The following is a 23,705-nucleotide window of genomic DNA, read 5'->3' as shown; positions in this document are numbered from 1 at the left end:
CTTTTGAGTTTTAGTTTAATCATTTATATGGTTGGCTAATCTCTTAGCTAGTGTTAAGATGTGAAGCTTGTAGTTATTCTTAATGTTTTGATTTACTTTGATTCAAGTAATTGGTTTAAATGTTAAACAATTCATGATGTGGGGCCCGCTATGATGTATGGGTTTTATTCATGTTATTCTCAAAATTTTCATATCATTTTAGGGGATGAGCCCAAAAATGAGGCAAATCGGGCAAGTGAACCACACCATAGGGAGCAGTGATGATGATGATGCCAACCGTTGCAACCATGTACTAGCCATGATCTTTATTTGTCATCCCGCCTGTTCATAAGGTCATATAGGCCTCGATGAAGGGAAAACAAAAATGTTTATTTGTCATCCAACCTACTCATAGGGTCATATAGGCCTCGATGAAGGGAAAACACAAATGTCAACTTGATCAAAACTTCTGCAGCTCGCAAGAAGCTTTTAACGGTGGTTGTTCAACTCCCACTGTGTAGTTCGCTTAATCCTTAGATCTGCTTCATTTTTATTTTTTTTTGCTTTAATCATAAAATGATATAGCAAAATGAATGGATAGTATGGATAGAACCTATGCATCACGATGGGGTCCACAAAACTCTACCTTGACCAAGTCAGTACATGCAAGGAAGGCTTCCCTCCATTCAAGGGTGGATTAGGTAACGAGGCCCTCACCACCCTACTGGTATTGTGGTCGACGAAAGTGCGTGTAAACATTCCCGATTCCCTCTCATATTTGAAACTTAGTTTGTAAATATAAGGCTCATGGTTGGTCTATCCAAGTTGTTGATTTGATGGTCTCCATCATAAATGCAACATCCTTTCCCTAAAATCTCCTAAAATGGAATGTATTGGCCACTGGATCTTTGGCCTTTCCTCTCTTGAATGTGATTGTTGACGGATTTCTTCTTAACCATTTATTTGCATGCTAAGAGTTAAAAAGTTAAGAGTGGACCAATTAGGGCATATCTTGGGAATGGTCCATCCCTGTTGGGGCCGTCAGGTCAGTAGCTTGGATAGAAATACAAGATAAGTTATAAACAAGGGAGTTCCTTCTTAAAAATAAATAGAAACCCACCTCTAATAATGAGAACTAAGAAATTGGCAGCAAAACACCCATGCAGAGGAGACTTCACGCATGAGACATGATAATCATTTCTTGCTGGGAGAAGTGACAAAAAAATAAATAATAATAAAAAATACTTCCCTCTTTTTTTGCAGATATCAATGCTTTGGGATTACACAGCTCCTGCCGGCATTTGTCATTATTGAAAACCCATGTATTCTCATTAAGTGGGGCCGGGTTAAATGATTTGAATAGTTCATTTGATGGCCCACCTGGATGTTTAATGCGCCATAAATCTGCCATAACAGAAGATCCTTACATTATTTGGAATGGCCCATGCAAAACAAATCAATGATACCGTATTTTATATCTTGACTAACATCTACCGACCCCACCAATATAGTATAGTATGGTTCAACGGTTGATGATTGTGAGCCGTTGCTGCATTTTAACCCTGAATTTACTGAGCCACCAATTGAAAGGTCTTTACATCCCATTCAGGAGTAGATGAGATGAGATCATATCAATGGTTTGGATCACCGTACCCGGGGCCCACTTGTACAAACTTTAAAGCAGAGCACCTAACGGTACCATTCTACTTACCATTGGGAGCGGAACAGATGTCACAGCAGCGGCGGGTGTTTTATATATATATATATATGGAAAAAGTACTATGCGCTCGACCTCACAAGACCGTCCCATGAGGTCGAGTTGTGTGGGCCCCACCGTGATGTGTTTCGAACATCTACCCCATCAGTCAGATGTACCATTCCATCATGGATCTAGGTCTGAGAAATCAAGTCAATATATGACTTTTGTGGTCCACACCACATACAGCAGTGGGGAGGGGCCGTGCACCATTAAAACATTCATAATCATTTTTTGGGCCCACAGAGATTTTCTTTGCAAATCCAGCCCATCCATTATGTGTGTCCCACTTGCATGAGGGTTCAGACCAAGTTTCAAAAGAATTCAAAACTCATATGGGCCCCACCAAGTGCTTTTATATGTTTTAACGGTGCTTCACATGATTTTAAATGGTATGGCCCACCTGAGTTCCGTATACGGCTGATTTTTGGGAGATGCCATAATTTAGAGGTACCCATCAAATGCACGGTGTTGATGGTCGACACGCATCACGATGGCGCCCACACAGCTCGACTTCACGGGAGCTTACCGTGGGGTCGAGCGCATAGTACCTTTTCCCACGTATATAGAGAGAGAGAGAGAGACAGAGATATGCTTACACACAACTAGGTGGACGGTGAGTTTTGGGCCAACTTGCTGGGCATTTAATGAAAAAATTCCCCCTTTTATACTATGCATACACATATACGGAGGGATTTTAGAATGCATGACACACACACACGACAAGTATGCATGTTAAAAATTTCCCCTTTAACATGCACATTTGTACTTCATCTTTCAAGTAGGCCACGCCAACGTAAATAGTTTGAAAGGTGAACTTTTCTTTATCAATTATTTTCAGTTGTGTGGTCCACCCGAAGCATGGATGGGTCTGAAATTTGAGCCCTAGGTGTAAAGTGAAGTGACCCATCAGATGTTCGGGGTAGATTTAAAATTAACACCATAGTTGGCCTACCCGAAGGGGCCACTCTTTTTTAAAGCTGCGTTTAAATCACTCGTGGATCGGCACTGCGAGGATTAATTACCAAAACAACGGAATGGATTTCCCGCAAAAGCCTTTCACACGAAGCTCCCGTGCAAGGATGCTGGGTGGGCCCTACCGTTATGTTTGTGTGAAATTTACCCCATCCATCCTTTTTGAAAGATAATTTTAGGATGTGCGACCAAGAAATAGATGTAACAAGCACTCAACTGGGCCACACGAGAGAAAATAATTGTTATTCAATGAGCACTGTTGAAATATTTTTATGGCCATAAAATTTATGTACCAGGCTATATTTTTAGTGTTTTCACTTCATCCAATTTGGAATGACCTTATAAAGGGTTTGGATTGCATATAAGCATCAAGGTGGGGACCAGAAGGTTTCAACGGTGGGAATTTCTATCCCCAATTTCCCCTCTAGTGTGACCCCTTCGCGTCTTGCATCCATATCATTTTTGGTACAGCGTCCTAAAATGTGCTCGCAGAACGGATGGACGGAATAAATTTCTCACATACATTGCACTGGCCCCACCCGGCAGGAACTTCCTGCAAAAGGCTTTCGCAGGAAATCCTCGTTCACAACGCCACCTCTGTGCCGGCATTACGAGCGTTAATTACGCCAAATGGTAATATTTTGGGAACAGGTACCACACCCACTCCCACCTCAGATTTTTTTACGGGCCCACTCTTAAATGTATGTAAGATCCACTCCGACCATTAAACATGTAATCTAGTGACATACTCAAAGCAAAGAAATTAGCCTAATCAGTGGTTCAGATGGGCTACACCAATAAGAACAATTAGGAGAGAGACATCTGCTCTTGATTTTTTTCAGGGCCCATCGTAAAGAAACTATGAAATCCATTCCAGCTATTAGATATCACACCAAAATTAAGCCTGAGTCCCAAAAATGAAGTCCATATATGATTCATGTGAGCCACACTAATGGAAATAGTTTAGAGGGTGAACCTTTCCATATACACTGTTTCTAATCATGTGATTCACCTGAACTAAGGATGGGAATGAAATTTGAGACCTTGATCTAACATGGGGTGACATAGGACGGGGTTGATTTTACATTAACGCAATGATGGGCCCACTCAAGGTGTGGGCCCTTTTCCATGCCAAAATGTAATTAGTCTACCATGGAAGCATTTACTTACATTAATTAAGAGAGTTTTTTTTTTTTCTTTTTTTCATTAAATGTAGAATGGACTACACACTTATTATAGATTTGGACCATCCAACTAAAAATCAGATCCGTACATTAGATAAATTACATTATCAACATGTAAGGGGCAAAAAAAAATGATGATCTCATGATCAAACATGTCAAATACTTATGAAAATAATGGGTTGTTAATAAAATAGTCCAATGATCTAGATTTAACATGCACACTTGTACTTTTCTTAAAAGTGTAGTTTCTTAGTTTTTAGCGTATAAGTTCTCCTTAGTGGATCCTAACTGATGAATGGCTTAGATCTTAACACATATGTCACCTTACATAACCATGACATGTATTCTAAAATTTTTCAATATAGGTGTATGCATTGTATAAAAGAGAGAATTTTTTCATTAAATGCCCAGGTGGAGCAAAACGCACGGTCCAACCAGCTATGTGTAAGCATTTCTCATATATATATATATATATAAACATTTAGTACTTGTGACCTTATCAAGAGGGTGGTTGTAAAATAATCGTTATGGTGGGCCCCAGGAAGTTTTTACCGTGAGCCAAATGAGCTGGAAAAATTGTTGGGCAGAGTGGATATACAACCTACACATCAAGGTGGGCCATATACTCAGGGAAACAGGGAGCGGATTGCATCCTACCCCGCCCGGCTCCAGCTGGGAATGGGCTTACTTTGAGTGGCCACCCTTGATATATTAGTTTTATCCATATAGTCTATCCATTTTCCCATGGCATTTTTTTTTTTTATTTGTTAGCTTGTTAATACAAACCACTATTAGTTCACACATCACTGTTAGCTACCCCCACTAGGAATCGATACTAAGACCTTAGTGGTATCTTTCACTCAATCTACCACGAAAGATTGATCCAAAACTTGTGGCCCCGGTAAGTTTTCATCGTAAGAATGTAATCCCCATTTTGTAGCTCATCCCTGACTAAGATATGCCTCAGTTTTGAGCTTATATGTTAAAATGATAAGAAAAGATGGATAGACAGTGTGGATAAAACCCATCATTGTGTCCACTCAAAGCTCCTGCCCGTTCCCAGCCAGTGAGGGTGGGTAGGACGCAATCGACGTTCGGAGCCACCGTAACAGTGTTACCTACGTGACATTTGGGGTTCTTCCTTCCGAATCCAGATATGCTGTTTTACTGGAGGCCGGATTTTCCCGTTTCCCTGCGTCGTCATTGGTCGATGTCATTGATAACATTGTCAGCACTGTAGCATTAAATGCGGCGTGATGATCTGGTCCACCAAGGTTACAACCAGCCGGGTTTTTCTGCTCGTGGCAATTAGAGGATCTGTATTCGTTCCCCAAGCATCGGAAACGGACTGGCTGCTCTCCCTGTCACTGGCCCGTCGTTACCGGATGGGCCATTTGTTGTAATACATTAATTTTAAATATATTTTAATAATAAAAATATTATATAATATATACAAAAAGGGTTTGCAAAATATATTTTTCATGAGTTGTGGCAATAGTCCTACCTTGGAAAAGGAGAAGAAGAATTTTTAATTTATACATAGAGAGTGGAGTATTATAATATTTACCCATATGATCCAAGGAGTATGGAACTTGCGTGTTTCACACCCGAGCTCAATCACGGTGCGAGGGCGTGGGCACGTGAGGCAGTGTGGTTGTAAAGGCGCTAGTGGCACATTTTGCACTTCGCACGAACCGGCACGAGATGTGTGCGAGACGCGGTGCGACTAAGAGGCTAAGGCAGATAGATGGCTAAAAGACTAGAGGGACTTAGTCCGTCTGAATACATAGAGGTTGGAAAAGAGCTCTTGTAGAGAAGTGTAACTACTCATTATTGATCATACAGAAACTGCTGCATGTAGTTAGCCCAGCAGCTAGAAATGGCTAGTCACTATCTCACAATAGTTAGCATGCAGCAGCCGTTATGGGTCATGCACAACAGCCAGAAACAACCAATAACGGCTAGTTTCTCCAACAGCAAGAAAAATAATTAATGAGATTTATTTCCCTGGACCATAGCCCTCAGCCACTATAGCATATATAAAGAAGGCCTGAATAGGTTTCCAATCCATCTAAACACACTCCAGCCAAACCCATATGAACCATAGCCAATCACTCCTTCAGACCGAAAATTCCAACAAGACAGAAAGGTTCAACAGAACCATTGCCTTAAGATTAGACCAACAATGTGGTCTAGAACGGTTCATCCAAACCACTAACTAAAAAACAGACCAGTGCAGTGGTCTAAATTGCGTTTCTTCTTCTTCTTCTTTCTTTACTGAGATTTTTTCTTTCATTTTTGCCAGATACTGTGTAACAGAGTTCCATTGGTGGGCCTTCATGTTTGCTGAATGCAAACCCACACCAGGCTCGTCATATCTTAGAAGCAATTTTCCTGTAACCTTTCCAGCATACTCAATTTACTTGAGTAAGGGCAAATAACGCTTTAAGGACATCGTTCCAAACGTGCTTCAGCCTGTCCTTATTGTCAAATTGATTTGGTTTTTCGATTTTCATATTTTACAAAAAATCATTATTTCTATAATTTTCTCAACAATCTTAAAGCATTGTTTAGATGGAAGCTGATAGTGTATCATCTATCAAGTTGATAAATCAAGACTTGAATCACATTGATCGATTTGATGGAACCAATTTTACTAAATAGCAAGACAAACTCAAGTTTCTTCTGACGGCGCTGAAAATCTATTACATTTTAGATCCAACTTTACAACCACTACCTGAAGCATCCGACAAAGACACACCTGAACAAGTTGTTGCCTACACCAAATGAGCTGAAGACGAACTCCTGTGTCGTGGACATATTTTAAATGTACTCTCCGACCGACTGTGCAATTTGTATATACAAATGTCATCAGCAAAAGAAATCTGAACTGCTCTAAAGTTCAAATACAAGGCTGAAGAAAAAGGTACTAACAAATTTCTAATTGCCAGGTACTTCGACTATAACATGGTAGATAACAAACCGCTACTAGCCCAAATCCAAGAACTGCAACTAATAATTAATAAAATCAAAGCAATTAAAATTGATCTTCCTAAATCATTCCAAGTCGGGGCTATTATCGCTAAATTGCTCCCGATGTGGAAAGACTATAGAAAGAAGTTGCTGCATAAAACTGAGGACCACACACTAGAACAAATCAAGAAACATCTCAGAATTGAGGAAAAATCCCACAACCGCGATAAAAAGAATAACAACGGGAATTCCTCGTCCAAAGTACACGCAATAGAAAATACTAATAATAAGAATCCCGAGAAAGACGATTCCCTGAAACCCAATAAAAAGAAATTCAAGAAAAACGAAAAGTTCAAAAGCCCATGTCATGCCTCTGGGAAAAACGGGCATTATGCTCAAGTATGTCGATATCGCAAATCTAAAAAAGAAGTAAGTGCAATTGAAGAAGACGATATTGCAGCTATAATTACTGAGGTGAATATTATCCAAGGAAAGGTTCCTAGTTGGTGGTATGATACTACTGGTACCATACATGTGTGCTGCGACAGATCAACCTTCAAAACCCATAAGGAATTGACCGATGGTCAAGAAGTCCAAATGGGTAATGAAGTCCGAGCGAAGGTTGTCTACAAAGGAACTGTCGAACTGATATTCACATCTGGGAAGAAAGTGATTCTGACAAATGTCCTGCATGTCCCAGACATGAGACGAAATTTAGTTTCTGGGGATCTTTTGGGCAAACCAGGAATAAGGGTGGTATTCGAGTTAGAAAACTGATTTTGTCTAAGAATGAGAATTTTGTCGGAAAGGGATATGCTTGTAATGGTATGGTCAAGTTTTCTCTAAATAAAAGTAGCGCTTCTACGTATATGGTTGAATCCGTTGGACTATGACATGATAGACTAACCCATATAGGGTATAGTATCTTAAAGTTCATGGCTAAGAATGGTTTAATCTCATATACATAAAATGAAACTGATAAATGTGAAGTTTGCATACGATCCAAAACGATGAAGAAACCTTTTCCAAGTGTTGAGAGATCGTCTCAAGTATTGAATCTTATGCGCAGTGATATCTGTGAGTTAAATGACATTCTTACTCGTGGAGGTAAACGGTACTTTATAACTTTTATCGATGATTACTCTAGATATGTGTATGTGTACCTATTAAAGAGCAAAGATGAAGCATTGAACATGTTTAAGGTATACAAAGCAGAAGTAAAAAATCAACTAAACAAAAAGATAAAAATTCTCTATAGTGATAGAGGAGGAGAATACTTCTCTAATGAATTCGATAACTTCTGTGAAGAACATAAACTAATACATCAGTGTACTGCACCATACACACCTCAACAAAACGGAATAGAAGAAAGAAATAATAGAACATTAGTCGAGATGGTCAACTCAATGCTAATACGAGTAAAGTTGCCACTCAGTTTATGAGGTGAGATACTGCTTACAGCGTGTCATATACTAAACAGAATTCCATCTAAAAAATATAAAACATCTCTATATGAAACATCGAATGGTAGAAAACTTAACCTACGATATCTTAAAGTGTGGGGGAGTCTTGCATATTGCAGAACTCCTGATCCAAAAGAACTAAGTTAAAATCTGGAGCTATTAAATGCGCCTTCGTAGGGTATGCATAAAATAGTAAAGCTTATAAACTTCTAGATATAGAATCTAATACCATAATAAAATCAAAAGACAACTCACTATCCTTGGAGTCAAAGGATAATGAAGTCCAAACTCTTGATAGAGAACCAGATAGTACAACTCCGCAAGTAGTGGAAGCTCCTATTGAACCTCGTAGGAGTCAAAGGACAAGAATAGAGAGGAGTTTAGATGATGACTATATAAACTCTCAATGCATCTTTTTCTATCTTGTAGAAGGAGATAAAGAAAATATTATAAGAAAAATACCTATAGTAATGACTATAGAAGTTATCCTAAAACATATAAAGAGGCTGTATCCTCTAGAGACTCAGCTTTCTGGAAAGAAGTTATTAACGACGAAATGGAATCTATAATGTCAAATCAAACAAGTAGTGGAAGCTCCTATTGAACCTCGTAGGAGTCAAAGGACAAGAATAGAGAGGAGTTTAGATGATGACTATATAAACTCTTAGCGTATCTTTTTCTATCTTGTAGAAGGAGATAAAGAAAATGTTATAAGAAAAATACCTATAGTAATGACTATAGAAGATGATCCTAAAACATATAAAGAGGCTGTATCCTCTAGAGACTCAGCTTTCTGAAAAGAAGCTATTAACGATGAAATGGAATCTATAATGTCAAATCAAACAAGTAGTGGAAGCTTCCATTGAACCTCGTAGGAGTCAAAGGACAAGAATATAGAGGAGTTTAGATGATAACTATATAAACTCTCAGCGCATCTTTTTCTATCTTGTAAAAAGAGATAAAGAAAATGTTATAAGAAAAATACCTATATTAATGACTATAGAAGATGATCCTAAAACATATAAAGAGGCTGTATCCTCTAGAGACTCAACTTTCTGGAAAGAAGCTATTAACGATGAAATGGAATCTATAATGTCAAATCAAACATGGAAACTAGTATACTTACCTCCAGGTTCTAAACCCATAGGTTGCAAGTGAGTATTTAGAAAGAAATATCATACTGATGGGACTATCTAAACCTTTAAAGCTCGACTAGTAGCTAAGGGTTTTAGACAAAAAGAAGGGATATATTATTTTGACACATATTCTCCTGTAATTAGGATAATATCCATTAGGATATTATTTGTGCTAGCTTCTATACATCATCTTCACATCCACCAAATAGATGTAAAGACCGCATTTCTGAATGGTGACCTCAATGAGAAGGTATGCATGGAACAACCTAAAGGATTCGTTCTACTAGGAAATGAAAATAAAGTGTGTAAATTAATCAAATCTTTGTATAGATTAAAACAAGCACCAAAATAATGACATAGTTTGATTTCAAAATACTATTTCATGGTTTCAAGCATAATATAGCTGATAAATACATATATTTTGAAGTAGATGGTAACTATATAATTATTATTTATCTGTATGTTGATGACATGTTAATAATTAGTAATAAAATGGAAGGTGTGACTAAAACAAAAAGGTTTCTATCTTCCACATTCAAAATGAAGGATCTTGGACAAGTAGATACCATCCTAGGTATCAAAGTTAAAAAATATTGTGGGGGTTATGCTTTGTGTCAATCTCATTATATTGAGAAGATACTAAACAAGTTTAACCATATAAATATAAAAGAGTAAAAAGCTCATTTGATCCAAGTATCAAGCTAATGAAATATAACGGAAGAACAGTTGAACAATTGGAATATGCGAGTGCTATAGGGAGTCTTATGTATGTTATACAATGCACTAGACTTGATATCACATATGCTGTGAGTAAACTTAGTAGGTTTACTAGTAACCCCAGTACTGAATACTGGAATGCAATCAGCAGAGTCCTTGGCTACTTAAGAGCAACCAAAGACTTAGGACTATTTTATTCAGAGTTTCCTGCCGTATTAAAAGGATATACCGATGCAAGCTGGATATCAAGTGCAGGGGACAACAAGTCTACTATAGGGTGGGTATTCACCCTAGGAGGTACAGCTGTATCTTGGGGATCCAAGAAACAGACCTGCATAATGCATTCAACTATAGAGTCTGAATTTATAGCCCTGACTGTAACATGTAAAGAGACTGAGTGGCTAAAGGATCTTTTATTAGAAATCTCTTTCTGTGTAAAGCATATATCAGTTGTGTCACTACATTATGATAGTGAAGCCACATTAAGTAGAGCTTATAGCGGTACATATAATGGTAAGTTTAGACATATAAGTCTTTAACATGATTATGTCAGACAGTTGAATCGAGATGGAATCATTGCTATTTCATATATGAAATCATGCAATAACGTAGCGGACCCTTTTACTGAACCTCTACCGAGAGAGGTAGTAAAGGCAACATTTAAAGGGATGGGGTTGAAACTCTTCAACCAAAGTTCCACCAGTGATGGTAACATAACCTAAAGTTAGAAAATCTCTAATTTCGGGTTTAATGGGTAAAAACAAGTTACTGATATGTGAAAAGTTTTCAGCACTAAATTATATAAGACTCTATCCATAATAGATAAGTGTTGAGTGTTACAAAAGAGGGTTAAGTCCTAAAACTCTTAATGAAATCCAGTCTAAAGGACAAGTGTCTTATATTAACGAAGACACTAGAAAGATTTCACCTATATGAACGTAGAGATAGTGCCATCTCTTATGAGAGTTGGAGTTTTCTCTCGGGATCGTTCATGAAATAGGATAAACACATGGCCATTAATTGTGTTAAGTAAGATTGTGTAAACTTTAATTAATATATACTGAATATGTGTGTGGTTTCTCCGACTCTGTTATTGTAACGCTCCGGTTTTCGAAAACATGAGTACTCGACCTGTCCTTGAAAACCAGGTGTTAATTAGTGATTAAAATAGACAATTTATCAAAAGTACGATTTGTAGAAACAAGTGTAGCATAGATATATCTCAACTCAAATGAATAGTCAGGACCACTCAACTAGGGCCATATACAAAATCCCAAAAATATAATTGTTCAAAAAGTAACCATGATAACTAAACTATTGGTTTAAACCGAAGTAGGCAGCCGCCTCTTGTTACGACTCCTCGTCGTAGTACTCCTCCTCAGCGGTAGCAAGTTCCGAGTTCGCCCCGTGCCCTTTAGCGCTTATGCCTGTCTCATTTGTATGTTGAACATTGATGAATGAGTAACCAGCTCAGTGTGATCTTCCCTCAAGATTACACACTGCCGTCCTAAACAATAAATAATATAAAACATATATGCTATCTAAAACATAGCAGATGTAGTCTTATTATGTGGATGGATGCGTGAATGCAGTCATCGCCCGAAGTTGGACTCGTCACCCATGCAATCATCGACCTGGGAAAAATATCTAGTCGAACAAATACGTACATCACGTACGATTGCAATAGATGCTGGTCTGTGCCATGTATGCATGATTAGCCAAACCATTATTATTCCAATTACAATCAGCCAATTTAAATAAGCTCAAAGGTCACTACGGGGGCTAGTTGCCAGCATAGGCCAACAACTCGGGCATAGGTCTCATACCACCATCTCCAGCTCATGAGGTTACCGCCTTAGGGTGTGTATAGAACCCATCAACACGAGGCCAATCAACTCTCAATGTTAGGGAACTACCACCGTATGCTAACTAGGAATGAAATATAGAAATCATTTAAATTCAGCAACCAAAGCAAGACGGTATGTATGAATCAATGCGAGTAAACAATGATGAGTATAAACATGGCGTTGTTCATTCCATAGTAAGGTAAGTGGAATCACTCAATAGATGGTGAGCCCCATAATTTAATTTCTACTAAGTATAACCTCCATGTTGAGGGACTATTCATCACATCCGTTTCGTTACACCCTAAGCTCGGACTTTCTTTTAATAGGAGTTGCATAGAGAGGTTTCAAATGATGTATAACTTACAATCAATACAATTTTATGAGGATTCAGGCATGCCTTGATATGTGAAGTAGAACTCATGTATACAACTGGTTCAAGAATCATATACTCCTATCTTATCAAGTTCTAAAGTATGTGCCTGAATCATGTTTTTAAGCAAATCAGTAGTTTTAACGGAATCCAAGACATATAGTAGAGTAAACAATTCAAATGATTGATCTCAAAAATAAATACAGAATTTGATCACTACTAGATTTTATAGGCAATAATTGGCCAATGTCTAAATAGAATATGTATTCTAATCTAACAATTTGAATGATTATCCACTCCTAGGATATCATTAATAAATATTCTAAAGTCTATCCTTAATCTAGTTTAGTGATAGAAAGCTCAAGGGGAAGAAAATCATCACCTGGAGAGTTGGAGTCCTGACCTTGATTCGAATTCCCGTGTAGATCTCACGGCGCAAGGTTACGCAAGTAACTTTCCTAAGATTATGCCCAATCATATAATTTGCATTAGAAGGCCTCCACACCCTGAAATGAATAAAGTTTATAAGGGGCTTGAAAATCAAGGGAAACTTGTGCCAGCTCAACGTGACCAGGCCCATCAATTATAGCCCGATCATTGAGGCCCGGGCTAGGCCTGTAATGGGCCAAAACTAAGGCCCGAACTAGGTCTGGTCCGGCCTAGCCATCACTGCCCAAAGGTGGCCAGTAACTGGGTTGGCCCCAAGCCCATACGACCCACTAAAGTTTGGCCCAGGGAACTCCATAGTGTGGTCCACCCGCCTTGTGGAGGGTGCCCACAATATGTATGGCGTGGCCCACCAGATATCAGCATGCGGTCCACTGAGGTTTTCCTCAAGTGCGGCCCACCTGACCTTCCAAATGTGGTGTGGCTCACCCGTTTCATACAGGGTGCGACCCACTAAGTGCTAACGTGCGGCCCCCTGTCCCATACAAGGTGCGACCCACTTGTTAATGTGGTGGAGCCCATCTGATTTTTTTTTTCAGGGTGTTTAAAGCCCATCCAAAGACCAGGGCTGTCCCCAAGCCCATGCGGCCCACTAGACAATGCAGCCCACCGCAGTTGGGCCCTACTGAATGTGGCCCAGTTCTAGGTGGTTGTTTTCAGCCCAATCCATGGCCCTGCTATTAGTTACATTTGGCCCAGGAAACAGCCCACTACAGGGCTGATTTCAAACCTCAGTGGGGCCCAATATTGCTGCCCATGCAAGGCGTTGCAAGGCCCGATCCCAGTCTCCATCTCAGCCATTTACATGGGCTGATTCAGACACCGTTCATGGCCCATTGGGGGTCTGTTTTCATCACCCATCCGGAGACAGCTTACGGCCCGACTGATGCATGTTTTCAGTGATATTTCAAGTTGAGAATTAGCCTGCTTTATAGCCTGATGGGGAGGGTAAGATTCGTGGCCCAAATGTGACCCATTCCTGGCCATTCCTAGCTAGTTTCGGAGCTCAAACGGAGCTCATTCCAGCTCCGTTTCCGGTCCCGAAATGGCCTGAGTTTGGCTGAGATTGGACACCCATCCAAAGGCTCCTTATAGCCCTGTTTATGGCCTAATGAACGGCCTAGCTAGGAGCTGTTTTTCAGTCCGTTTTAGAGCTCAAACAGAGGCTCGTTTTCTGCTACGTCTCTAGCCCAAAAACGGCCCGACTAGGTGCGTTTTTAGCCAAATTTCTAGACTGGTTTCAGTCCATTTTCTGGGGCATACTGCAGCTTAAACAGGGGCCTGTTTGTAGGTCGTTTTAGGCTGATTTTCAGGTCTTTACAGAGGCCATTCACAGGCCATTTTTGGCCTCAAAACAGAGCCCGATCATAGGCCATCTTCGGCCTCAAAACAGAGATCATTTCTTCGGTTCTTTCTAGGCTTCCTATGGCCAGAATTTCGACCCCCAACAATAGGCTGATATCCCTTGAAAATGAAGGAAAAAAAAAGGAGAAGGCTAGGACATGTTACCTAGCCGGACGGTGGTGCTCACGCCCACCTTGTTTCTCTCCCTTTTCTTTCTCTCTGTTTCTCTCCCCTTTTCTTTCCTTCTTTCCTTCCTTCCCCTCTCTTTATGTGTGAAGAGGGTAGTAGTGCCCTTTTATAGGCAAGAGAGAGAAACCTTCGACGGCCATGCCAGCTCTTCTCAGACAAAAACGGAACTTTACTTTTTCCACCATTAAAGCCTTTCCTAGCCATTTTTGGCCATGAAAGGACCCTCCCCAGCTGTGCTCGTGGAAGGCTTGGGTCCATTGGGTAATGTGGAGGTTGGCTTACAAGAGAAGCCATCTGATGATCCTCTCCCTTGGATCCTAGCCACACATGAAAGGAATGGACGGTCCAAGCCCATCTCCTTCGTTCCTATGCACGGGTCCAAACCCCTATACTGTTTTGGTCAGGCGGACCCCACGAGGAAAATAGACAGTTCGGATTGTCCGAAAAGTGGCTAGGGTGGCTCACCTTAGGGCTTAAAGCTCTAAATTTCAAAATCTTGAAATGGCGGGAGAGCCTATGGAGATTTTGGGAGTTTATCGGTCAAAGACTGTTTGACCGCTCCCCTTGGTCTAGTGCATGTCGTGCACAATAGCACAAGGTGTGAGGTCTACTGTGATGTTTATGATAAATCTACATCGTTCATTTGTCTAGGGGTCCCTAATAGCGGCCCTGGTCCAGTTTGGATCGCATGTGAGGCCCAGGTGGGCCGCATCACCTACTTTAGGCCTTATCTGGCTAGTGTACCCTAAACCAATGGCTGGATTGGCTTGATAGTTGGTCTCAACGGTTAAATGAGGGTTTAGAGCATTTGTTTGTTCAGTTGGCCATAATTTATTCCTCCAGGGTTGTTAGTGGGTGTATTGTGCCAACGCGACTTAGTTAACTTGTCTATAAGCTGTTTTAACTTAAGTGTTTATTGAGTTTTACCTCTCGAACTGGTGCTGGGTTCGACTTGGCTCCTTCAACTCTTGTTGGTCGGCTTTATTGTTGACTGGAAACCCTGACCTACACGTGTAAAGTTTAAGTTGCCTCATTAATCGAGCTTAGTTCCCATAAACGTGATTCTTAGAGGTAACGCTCATGTACCAGAGGTACGGGGTGTTACAGTTATCTAGGAATAACTGATTCAATACTACAGCTACCAGTCATTTTGATAGAGTTTTGAGATACTTATACTAAGGGAAGATTAAAATCGAAAGATATCTTTCTTCATGCATATAAACTGTTTTTATTCTGGGAGAAATATTTTTTCGAAAAATATATTTTAAAAATCAAGCGGGGGATTGTTGTAATATTGATTTTAAATATATTTTAATAATAAAAATATTATATAATATATATAAAAAGGGTTTGTAAAATACATTTTTCATGGGTTTTGGGAATAGTCCCACATTGGAAAAGGAGGAGAAGAATTTTTTGTTTAAATGTGGAGAATGGAGTATTATAATATTTACCCACATGGTTCAAGGAGTATGAAACTTGCGTGTTCTAGTGCGTAGCACTGGAACACCCGCGCGTGTGCTCACACTCAGGCTCGGGCACGGGCACAGGTACGGGCATGGTCCAGTTAAGGTCAAGGTCACAGTCACAGTGCGAGGGTGTGGGCGCGTGAGGCATTGTGGCTGTAGAGGTGGTAGTGGCGCACTTTGCACTGGAAAAAAGTCGTTGTAGAGAAGTGTAACTACTCGTTACTGACCATGCAAAAAGTGCTGCATGTGGCTAGCCCAATAGCAAGAAACGGCTAGCCACTGTCTCACAGTCAGCATGTAGCAACTGTTATGGCTCATGAACAATAGCTAGAAACTGTCAATAACGGCTAGTTTCTCCAACAACTAGAAAAATAATCAATGGGATTTATTTCCCTGGACCATAACCCTCAGCTACCATAGCCTATATAAAGAGGGTCTGGATGAGTTTCCAATCCATCTAAACACACTCCAGCAAAACTCATACGAACCATAGCCAATCACTCCTTTGGACCAAAAATTCTAGCAAGATAGGAAGGTTCAATAGAACCATTGCCTTAAAATTAGACCAGTAGTGTGGTCTAGAACGTTTCATCTGAACCACTAGCTGAAGAACAGACCAGTGCAGTGGTCTAAATCACGTTTCTTCTTCTTTCTTTGCTGGGATTTTTTTTCTTTCATTTCTGCCAGATACTGTGTAACAGAGTTCTATTGGTGGGCCTTCGTGTTTGCTGAACGCAAACCCACACCAGGCTCATCGTATCCTAAAAGCAATTTGCTTGTATCTTTTTAGCATATTCAATTTACTTGAATAGGGGCAAATAACGCTTTAAGGACAATGTTCCAAATCGTGCTTCAGCCTTTCCTTATTGTCAAATTGATTTGGTTTTTTGATTTTTATATTTTACATAAAATCATTATTTCTGTAATTTTCTCAACACCATTCTCTTTGCTAGCCTCATTACCAAGTATGTCTTTTATCCAAGCTATTTATCTATTTTAAAAATCATTTGAAGACTTGATCCAAAACATGAGAGATAAATCTCAGGTGGATCACACCTTTGGAAAACAATAGTGACTCAAACATTAAAATCCTCCTAAGGCCCAATGTACTGTTTATTTGACATCCAATCTGTTGAATAGGTCGTATAGACCTAGATGAAGGAAAAAAAAATAAAAAAGAAAAGAAAAGACAAGCTTGATCCAAAACTTTTATGGCCCCTGGAGAGTTTTTAATGGTCAACACTGTTTCCTGTAATGTGGTCCACTTGAGATTGAGATATATCTCATTTTTGTTCTAATTCTATAAAATGATCCAGGAAAATAGATGGACGGTGTGGATGAAACACATACATCATGGTGGAGCCCACAGAGCACCGACCATTTGCCATTGGCTAGTGACGGCGGAGTAGCCAATCCGTTCTCGCAAGGATTTGACTGTTTAATGTACCCAAACACGCATAAAAACAGCCACTGTTTTTCCCGCAATGGATCACACATGTAGAATATCTGATCGTTTAAAATATAGGCAGCACCATGATGATGAACGGACGCAAGAATCAGACTAATCCACTCTTCAAGCAGAAATAGATCGCCTTGAGTTTAGTAAAAGGTGATAATTATGCCCGGCCCACCCTTTTTAACGGATCGGATATTTTCCGGCGGGAAATAATTCCTCTTTTTAACAACCCCTCGTTTACGTAAAGGAAAACACTCGGTACCTACCGGTGCTACTTTCACTGGCGTGGGAGAAATGACGTAACGTTCAAGAAATCCACACCATCCATTACGTCACGGGTCCTTTTTGGGGCCTTGATCCCAAAAAAAAAGTGAGGATAATTCAAATACTCAAGTGGACCACCCAAAAATTCATTCCTGGAACTTCTAAATTCACGTGCTACGGCCTACTGAGTTTAGAAGAAATTTGGTTTTTTGGGTCCTAATGAGGCACATCAGATGAATGGTTTGGATGGCAAATAAATAACACTATGGTTCTTGAGAAAAACTGACGGTGGACACTCTACCCATCTGTTTCCTATCTTGTGATATATTTGAGTATTGGATGATCTTTATTTCTGTAATCAACGGTTAAAATGAGACAAAGTACCTGATGAACGGAGTGGATCTAACGAAATTTTCATCCACGTGGCTCTCGGATTGCGATAGTAATCCGGTGGTGCGGCATTTCGGATGCCGTTTGCCTCAGCTCCACGTCATACACCTTTTTGCTCCTTGCTCCGTTCCTCCTTTATAACGGGCGTCTCTCTCTCGCCGTTGAATGGCCGTTACAGACTCTGCCTATTTCCCCCTTCAAATCTCTCCCCATTTCATATCTAAAGATCTCTCTCTCTCTCTCTCTCTCTCTCTCGTAAAGAGAATGTGGAGATCGTCCGTTTTTCTATCACGCACTCTCTCAGCCGTTAGATATGGGAGAAAACCGCCGCGGTTCATCTCGGCCGCATACTCTTTCCTTCCGTCGCTTCCCTTCTCTTCACAACAAGAGGCAGGTCCGAACAGTAACAGCAGCAGAAGCAACGGTGAGGATGCGATCTCATTCGCGGAGGCGAAGAAGCTGCTGAGGCTGGTTAACGTAGAGGCATTGAAGAACAAGCTGGGAATGGAGGGAGAGGAGGTAATCGGGTACCCGGATCTGCTCAAGGCCTGTGAGACCATGGGCGTTGCTCGTTCGTCTGATGAGGCGGCCGCTTTCGCTCGTGTCCTTGATGAGGCTGGCGTCGTCCTCCTTTTCCGAGACAAGGTCTACCTGCATCCCGATAAGGTGATTTTTCTTCTTGGTTTCGATTCTCATTTTCTTTGATTCCTCTCTATGATTTATTTTATTTATTTATTTATTTTGTGTCGAGAATGCGGTTTTTCTTGATTTTCCCTTTTCCCTATTCAGTTTTTATTCGGTTTGAATGAGATTTTTCCTAATTGGCTTTTGGGTTTTTTTTTTCCTTCTTTGATCCTTGTTGGGCTTCTGTGGGTTCTTGATTCTGTTGTGTTGGGAATGTGGTTTTCTCTGATTTCCCTTTTTTTTTCTTTTATTCGCTTTTTATTTGGATTTGAATGAGATTCTTCCTAATTGGATTTTCAGAATTGAGAAGTGGGTCCGTTTTCTTTGATTCTTCTTGGTCTTCTTCTCTCTGTGACTTTTGATTCTGTCGGTTTGGGAATTTGTTATATGGTTTTCGCCGACTTGATTTTCTTAATATATCCCTTTTTTCTCTTCTTTTCTTGACATTCTCTGTGCGATTTTGGTTATGTTGTGTCTCTGCAGTAGTTTTTTGTGATCGAGTTTTCTTAATTTTCCCTTTTCTCTCTTCCTTTTTTTCTCATTTGGTTTTCATTTTGATTTGAATAAGATTTGACTTACTTGGGTTTTCTGAAACGAAAAATGTCCTGTTTTTCGGGCTTTTGATTTTTCCACTTTTCTTCCCTTTTCACGGATGTAGTTTTCTTAATTTGCCCCTTTTTTCTATTGTTTTTGTTCTCCTTCTCATTGTTTTCTTTATGAGTTCAGTTATTTTGTGCGAGGGATGTGCATTTTCCGTTTTCACTTTTTCTTTTTTTTTTTTGTTTTTTTTTTTTTTTTTTGGCCGCTTTTCATTTCTATTTGATTGATATTCTTCTAATTTGGCCTTTTGAAAGGAGTAGTGGGTCCTTTTTTTCTTTTCTTTTTTGGGCTTTCAATTCTTCCAGTTTTCTTTGCTTTGATTGGTTTGATTTGTATTCAAAGAAGGGGAACTCTTGTTTTTATTGGTAGCTTTGGAAGGTGGAAGTGGAGTTTCTTTTATTCCATTTTCTTCACATTTTCTGTGCGCGATCTCTGTCTTTGCTTGGGAATTTCGTTACCTTTGATGGGTTTTCGAGAAGCCGAGATGTTGGTGTTTTGTTTCATTTCATTTCCTTTCAATTTCCTTCTTTTCCTCTCCCTATGTTTGATTACATTGGATTGCTGTTCCTTTTTTGTCTATGTTTGTTAGGCCTTTCCATATTGCATTTTCATGCTGTTTGGTTTCTCTGTTATTCTTCTCCATTGGGCATTGATCTCACCTAGAAGAAGATGGCTTTTACTTTCTCCTTTACGTTGACTATTGATTCAAAGATGGGAAATGCTTTCGGTTGCATGTCGCTCTCAATCCATGCACACCAAGCGAAGAGAAGTCCCAAAAGGGAACCTCTATTGGTTCCACCAAATGCTATTGTTCTTGAAATGGCACCCCTATGCCTACCCTTGCTATTTTTTCTCCCTGTGGATGAAATCTCTATTATGAATCCTGCTAAGGATATTTGTTCTTTGCAGCCCATGTGTTTGAGATCTGGCCGTTCATCAGGAGCCCCATTAATCAAGAGAGTCCACTTGTCTGGTGGGGCGATCATTGGTGGTAGAAATGAATGGTTGAAATTAGTTGACCATCAATCCACATTCGGCCAACATGTGTCATCTAACCTTGAGGATGAGTGGCCTCCTTAATATTTCCCTGGGGCGTTTTGTGGTGGGGCCCACCAGATGATTTTCGGCCTTGGTCTCACGTGTGGGCTTTGAAGGCGATTCCTGGTTCTCTTTCATGAATATCCTTCACCTTTCTCTATTGTGTTTTGTCTACCAGCTTATCCAAGGCCAGAACCCTAGGGATCAAAAAAGGAAAAGAAAACCCAAGCTTGGGCAACCTTGTTTCCAAAGTGAGATCTTCTTTCAATGGTTTTGTTTCACCCTGTCAATTGAGAGTAAGCAATTTCAATTAAATTCTAAGGCATGTTTGAATTGGTGGAATCCTTCTTTCTACCATGGAAAAGAAATCATTTTCCTCAATGTGACATTTTTTGTCGCTTGCAAAAGGAAAAGCAACTATAGAAATTTATTTCCATTTCCACATTTTTCCTTAGAAAAAAAATAAAAATACTAAGAAATGGATATTTCCACGTTCTCTGAGAAAGCTCTCACTTTTCTACTATTGACCTATCCACATTTCCATAGAAATCATGAATGCTAAAGCCAACAGGTTATTTAATATTCTTTTACACAATTTTGTTTCCATAGATTTCCTCTGACGTGACATTTTCCTTTTCGGTTCTACTTTTTAGATTCCACCAATCCAAACAGGCTCGGAGACCTTCCACATTGGAAGAGCCCAACCCTTTAGTCATCAAACTATGTTCCTTTGAATATGGATTGCATTCTTTTTCTCCTTAATGAATTTTAAGAAAAGCTTCCTAATTAATATGGAATTTACATTCCGGTTCTTTTTTCAAAAAGCTACCTCATTAATCAATATAATTATCATTCCACCACCTTCCATTACATTTCTTTAACAGCTGGTTGGGTGGGCATGCGAGCAAATGGGTCGGCTGCTTGGGTGGGCTCGAACATGATGTTTATGTAAAATCCACTCCATCCACTAGATGTGTCACCTCATGTTAGGCCAAGGGCCCAAAACTCAACGCCATCTGTGATTTAGGTGGACCACATGATTAGAAATAGTGTACAGGGCAACAATCGCCTTCCAAATTGTTTCCCTTGAATCATGGATGCACGTGATTTTTAAGCTATAGGCCTAAATTTTGGTGTGGCATCTATTGATTTGGGTGGATTTCAAACAATCATCATGGTGAGCCCAGTAAAAATGAAGGGTAGACGTCTCTCCCAACCGTTTTCTTTGGTGATCTTTTGGCTCTGGGCCTAAACTGCAATTACACATCTAATAGTCGGAGTGGATTTTGTATGGGACAACCTTCTTGATTTTGATGGGGCCCACCGTGATGTTTATGTAGGATCTCCAACCATTAGATATTTAGTCTCATATTAGGCCCATAGATAAAAATAAAAAATAAAAAAATTAGCTTGATCCTTGTTTCTGGTGAGCCACACAGAGAGTCGTTCACCCTTGATTTTTATAGGGCCCACCATGATAATTATCTGAAATCCACTTCAACTATTAGATTTCACAAGAAAATACCCATCCATGATTCATGTGAGCCATACTAATGGAAAAAGTTTGGTGGGCGTACATTGCCTTGTACACTTTTTCGAATTGTATGGGCCACTTGAATCAGGGATAGAGCTGTTTTTTTGGGTCCTTGGCCTAACATGGGGTGAACCACCTAGTGGTTGGGTTGGATTCATAAACATCATGGCGGGGCCCACCCGAGTCACCCACCTATTTGCTTGCATGGCAGCCGTGATAGAAGGTAGTGAAATGACAATTATACCGATTAATGAGGTAGTTTTTTTAAAACCTTCTTGAAAAAGGTACCGGAATGTAAATTCCATATTAGTTAGGTAGTTTTTTTTTTTTTGTAAAATTTCATTCTCATTAACCATCAATTTCGGAGCCATTGATCAAACGTTGAGGATTCAGGGCATTCCCCTTTCATGGGGGCACATCAAGTCAACTGTTCAGATTTATAAACCACTTCCCCCTGTATGTATGTATCCAGAACATGAGCAAAATGTACATTTTCTGATGAGCAATTTCCTCAAGGGAAGGGATGTGGTTTCGGGGAGATTCAATCCAGTTGTTGATTGTTTTTTGGAACTCTGAAGTTTAGAGTCTCTTGCACAACTTTTAGTGTGCTTCATTTACATGTTTTTCATTCATCATTGCATTTTGAGAGACCAGACATCTCTTGTCTGTTGAAGAATGTCTTTTGTCTGCTCTTTCAGGTCGTGGATCTTGTGAGAAGAGCCATGCCTCTGGCATTGACACCGGAGGATGACCCCAGGAGAGAAGAGCTGAAGACACTGCTGAAAAAGAAGGAAGAGATAGACATGCTCGCGCACAGGCATGTCCGCCGCATCCTATGGACAGGATTGGGTTTCCTGGTGGTCCAAGTAAGCCTCTTCTTCCGGCTGACGTTTTGGGAGTTCTCCTGGGATGTCATGGAGCCGATCACATTTTTCACCACCATGACTGGCCTAGTCATGGGATACACCTACTTCCTCGTCACGTCAAGGGACCCGACATACCGAGATATGATGAAGAGGCTGTACACATCCAGACAAAGGAAGCTGATCAAGAAATCAAAGTTTGACATAGAACGGTTGGAAGAATTGCAGAAGAAGTGCAAATCCCCTCTAGATGGCGTTAGTGGAATGGGTCTAGATCCATTTCATGGAGATTGATGCCTTGATGAGAACCCATGTGGTTTGTTGTTGTTTACCCTACCGTCGTAATATTTGTGGTTTTAAGTGTAACCCAGGTTTTGTTTTTGGCTTCTGGGTGATACTATTTCATCCGCCGGATGGGGAGAATTAGGATAGAATTAAATGATGCACCATTGTTGTAATTGAGGGTCCAATAGAATGCCAATATCTATTTTGCTTAAGCAAAATGATTTATAAAACTAAGCCCACAAAGTGGGTCCCATGGTCCGGAACCATTGGTGTTGTTTATGCCACCGTCTATTGGAACTGTAATAACCAATCTTCGACCCTTTTTCAGTTGAATGTGGATCATTGCTGCATTTCTCTTATCAACTGTTTATTTCCAAGCAACAGCTTGAAAACTAAGGAATTTTCTGTGTCAGCGATATTTAGGGAGTGGTCCATCCATGGCAGCACAAAAGGAGCAATGGCCTGGACTGCTAAACCATGGGGTGGGGGGAGGAGTGGTGTTGTTTATGCCACCATCTATTGGAACTGTAATAACCAATCTTCGACCCTTTTTTCAGTTGAATGTGGATCATTGCTGGATTTCTCTTATCAACTGTTTATTTCCAAGCAACAGCTTGAAAACTGAGGATTTTCTGTGTCAGCGATATTCAGGGAGTGGTCCATCCATGGCAGCACACAAGGAGCAATGGCCTGGACTGCTAAACCATGGGGCCGCTTGTCTGAATTGAAAACCTGCATATAG

The 23,705-nt window shown here is 40.1% G+C and overlaps 1 protein-coding gene across 2 annotated transcripts; it reads left to right on the top strand.

The window, feature by feature from the left end:
- Positions 1–18,118: 18,118 nt before the first annotated feature.
- Positions 18,119–23,322, top strand: LOC131223732 (calcium uniporter protein 6, mitochondrial-like). 2 transcript variants are annotated; one of them, XM_058219216.1, is made up of 3 exons: positions 18,492–18,625; positions 20,460–20,532; positions 22,514–23,322. In XM_058219216.1, exons 1-3 carry the CDS (start codon positions 18,540–18,542, stop codon positions 22,970–22,972), a joined length of 618 nt encoding a protein of 205 aa, XP_058075199.1. In that variant the 5' UTR covers positions 18,492–18,539; the 3' UTR covers positions 22,973–23,322. The 2 variants fall into 2 exon arrangements, with proteins under 2 accessions (XP_058075198.1, XP_058075199.1); XM_058219215.1 differs by lacking the exon at positions 20,460–20,532 and having other exon boundaries at positions 18,119–18,625.
- Positions 23,323–23,705: the final 383 nt, after the last annotated feature.

This window comes from Magnolia sinica, chromosome 13 (genome assembly GCF_029962835.1).
Source record: "Magnolia sinica isolate HGM2019 chromosome 13, MsV1, whole genome shotgun sequence".
NCBI classification, from domain to species: domain Eukaryota; kingdom Viridiplantae; phylum Streptophyta; class Magnoliopsida; order Magnoliales; family Magnoliaceae; genus Magnolia; species Magnolia sinica.
The sequence above is the reverse complement of the archived record's forward strand: the minus strand, read 5'-3'. Positions and strand labels throughout refer to the sequence as shown.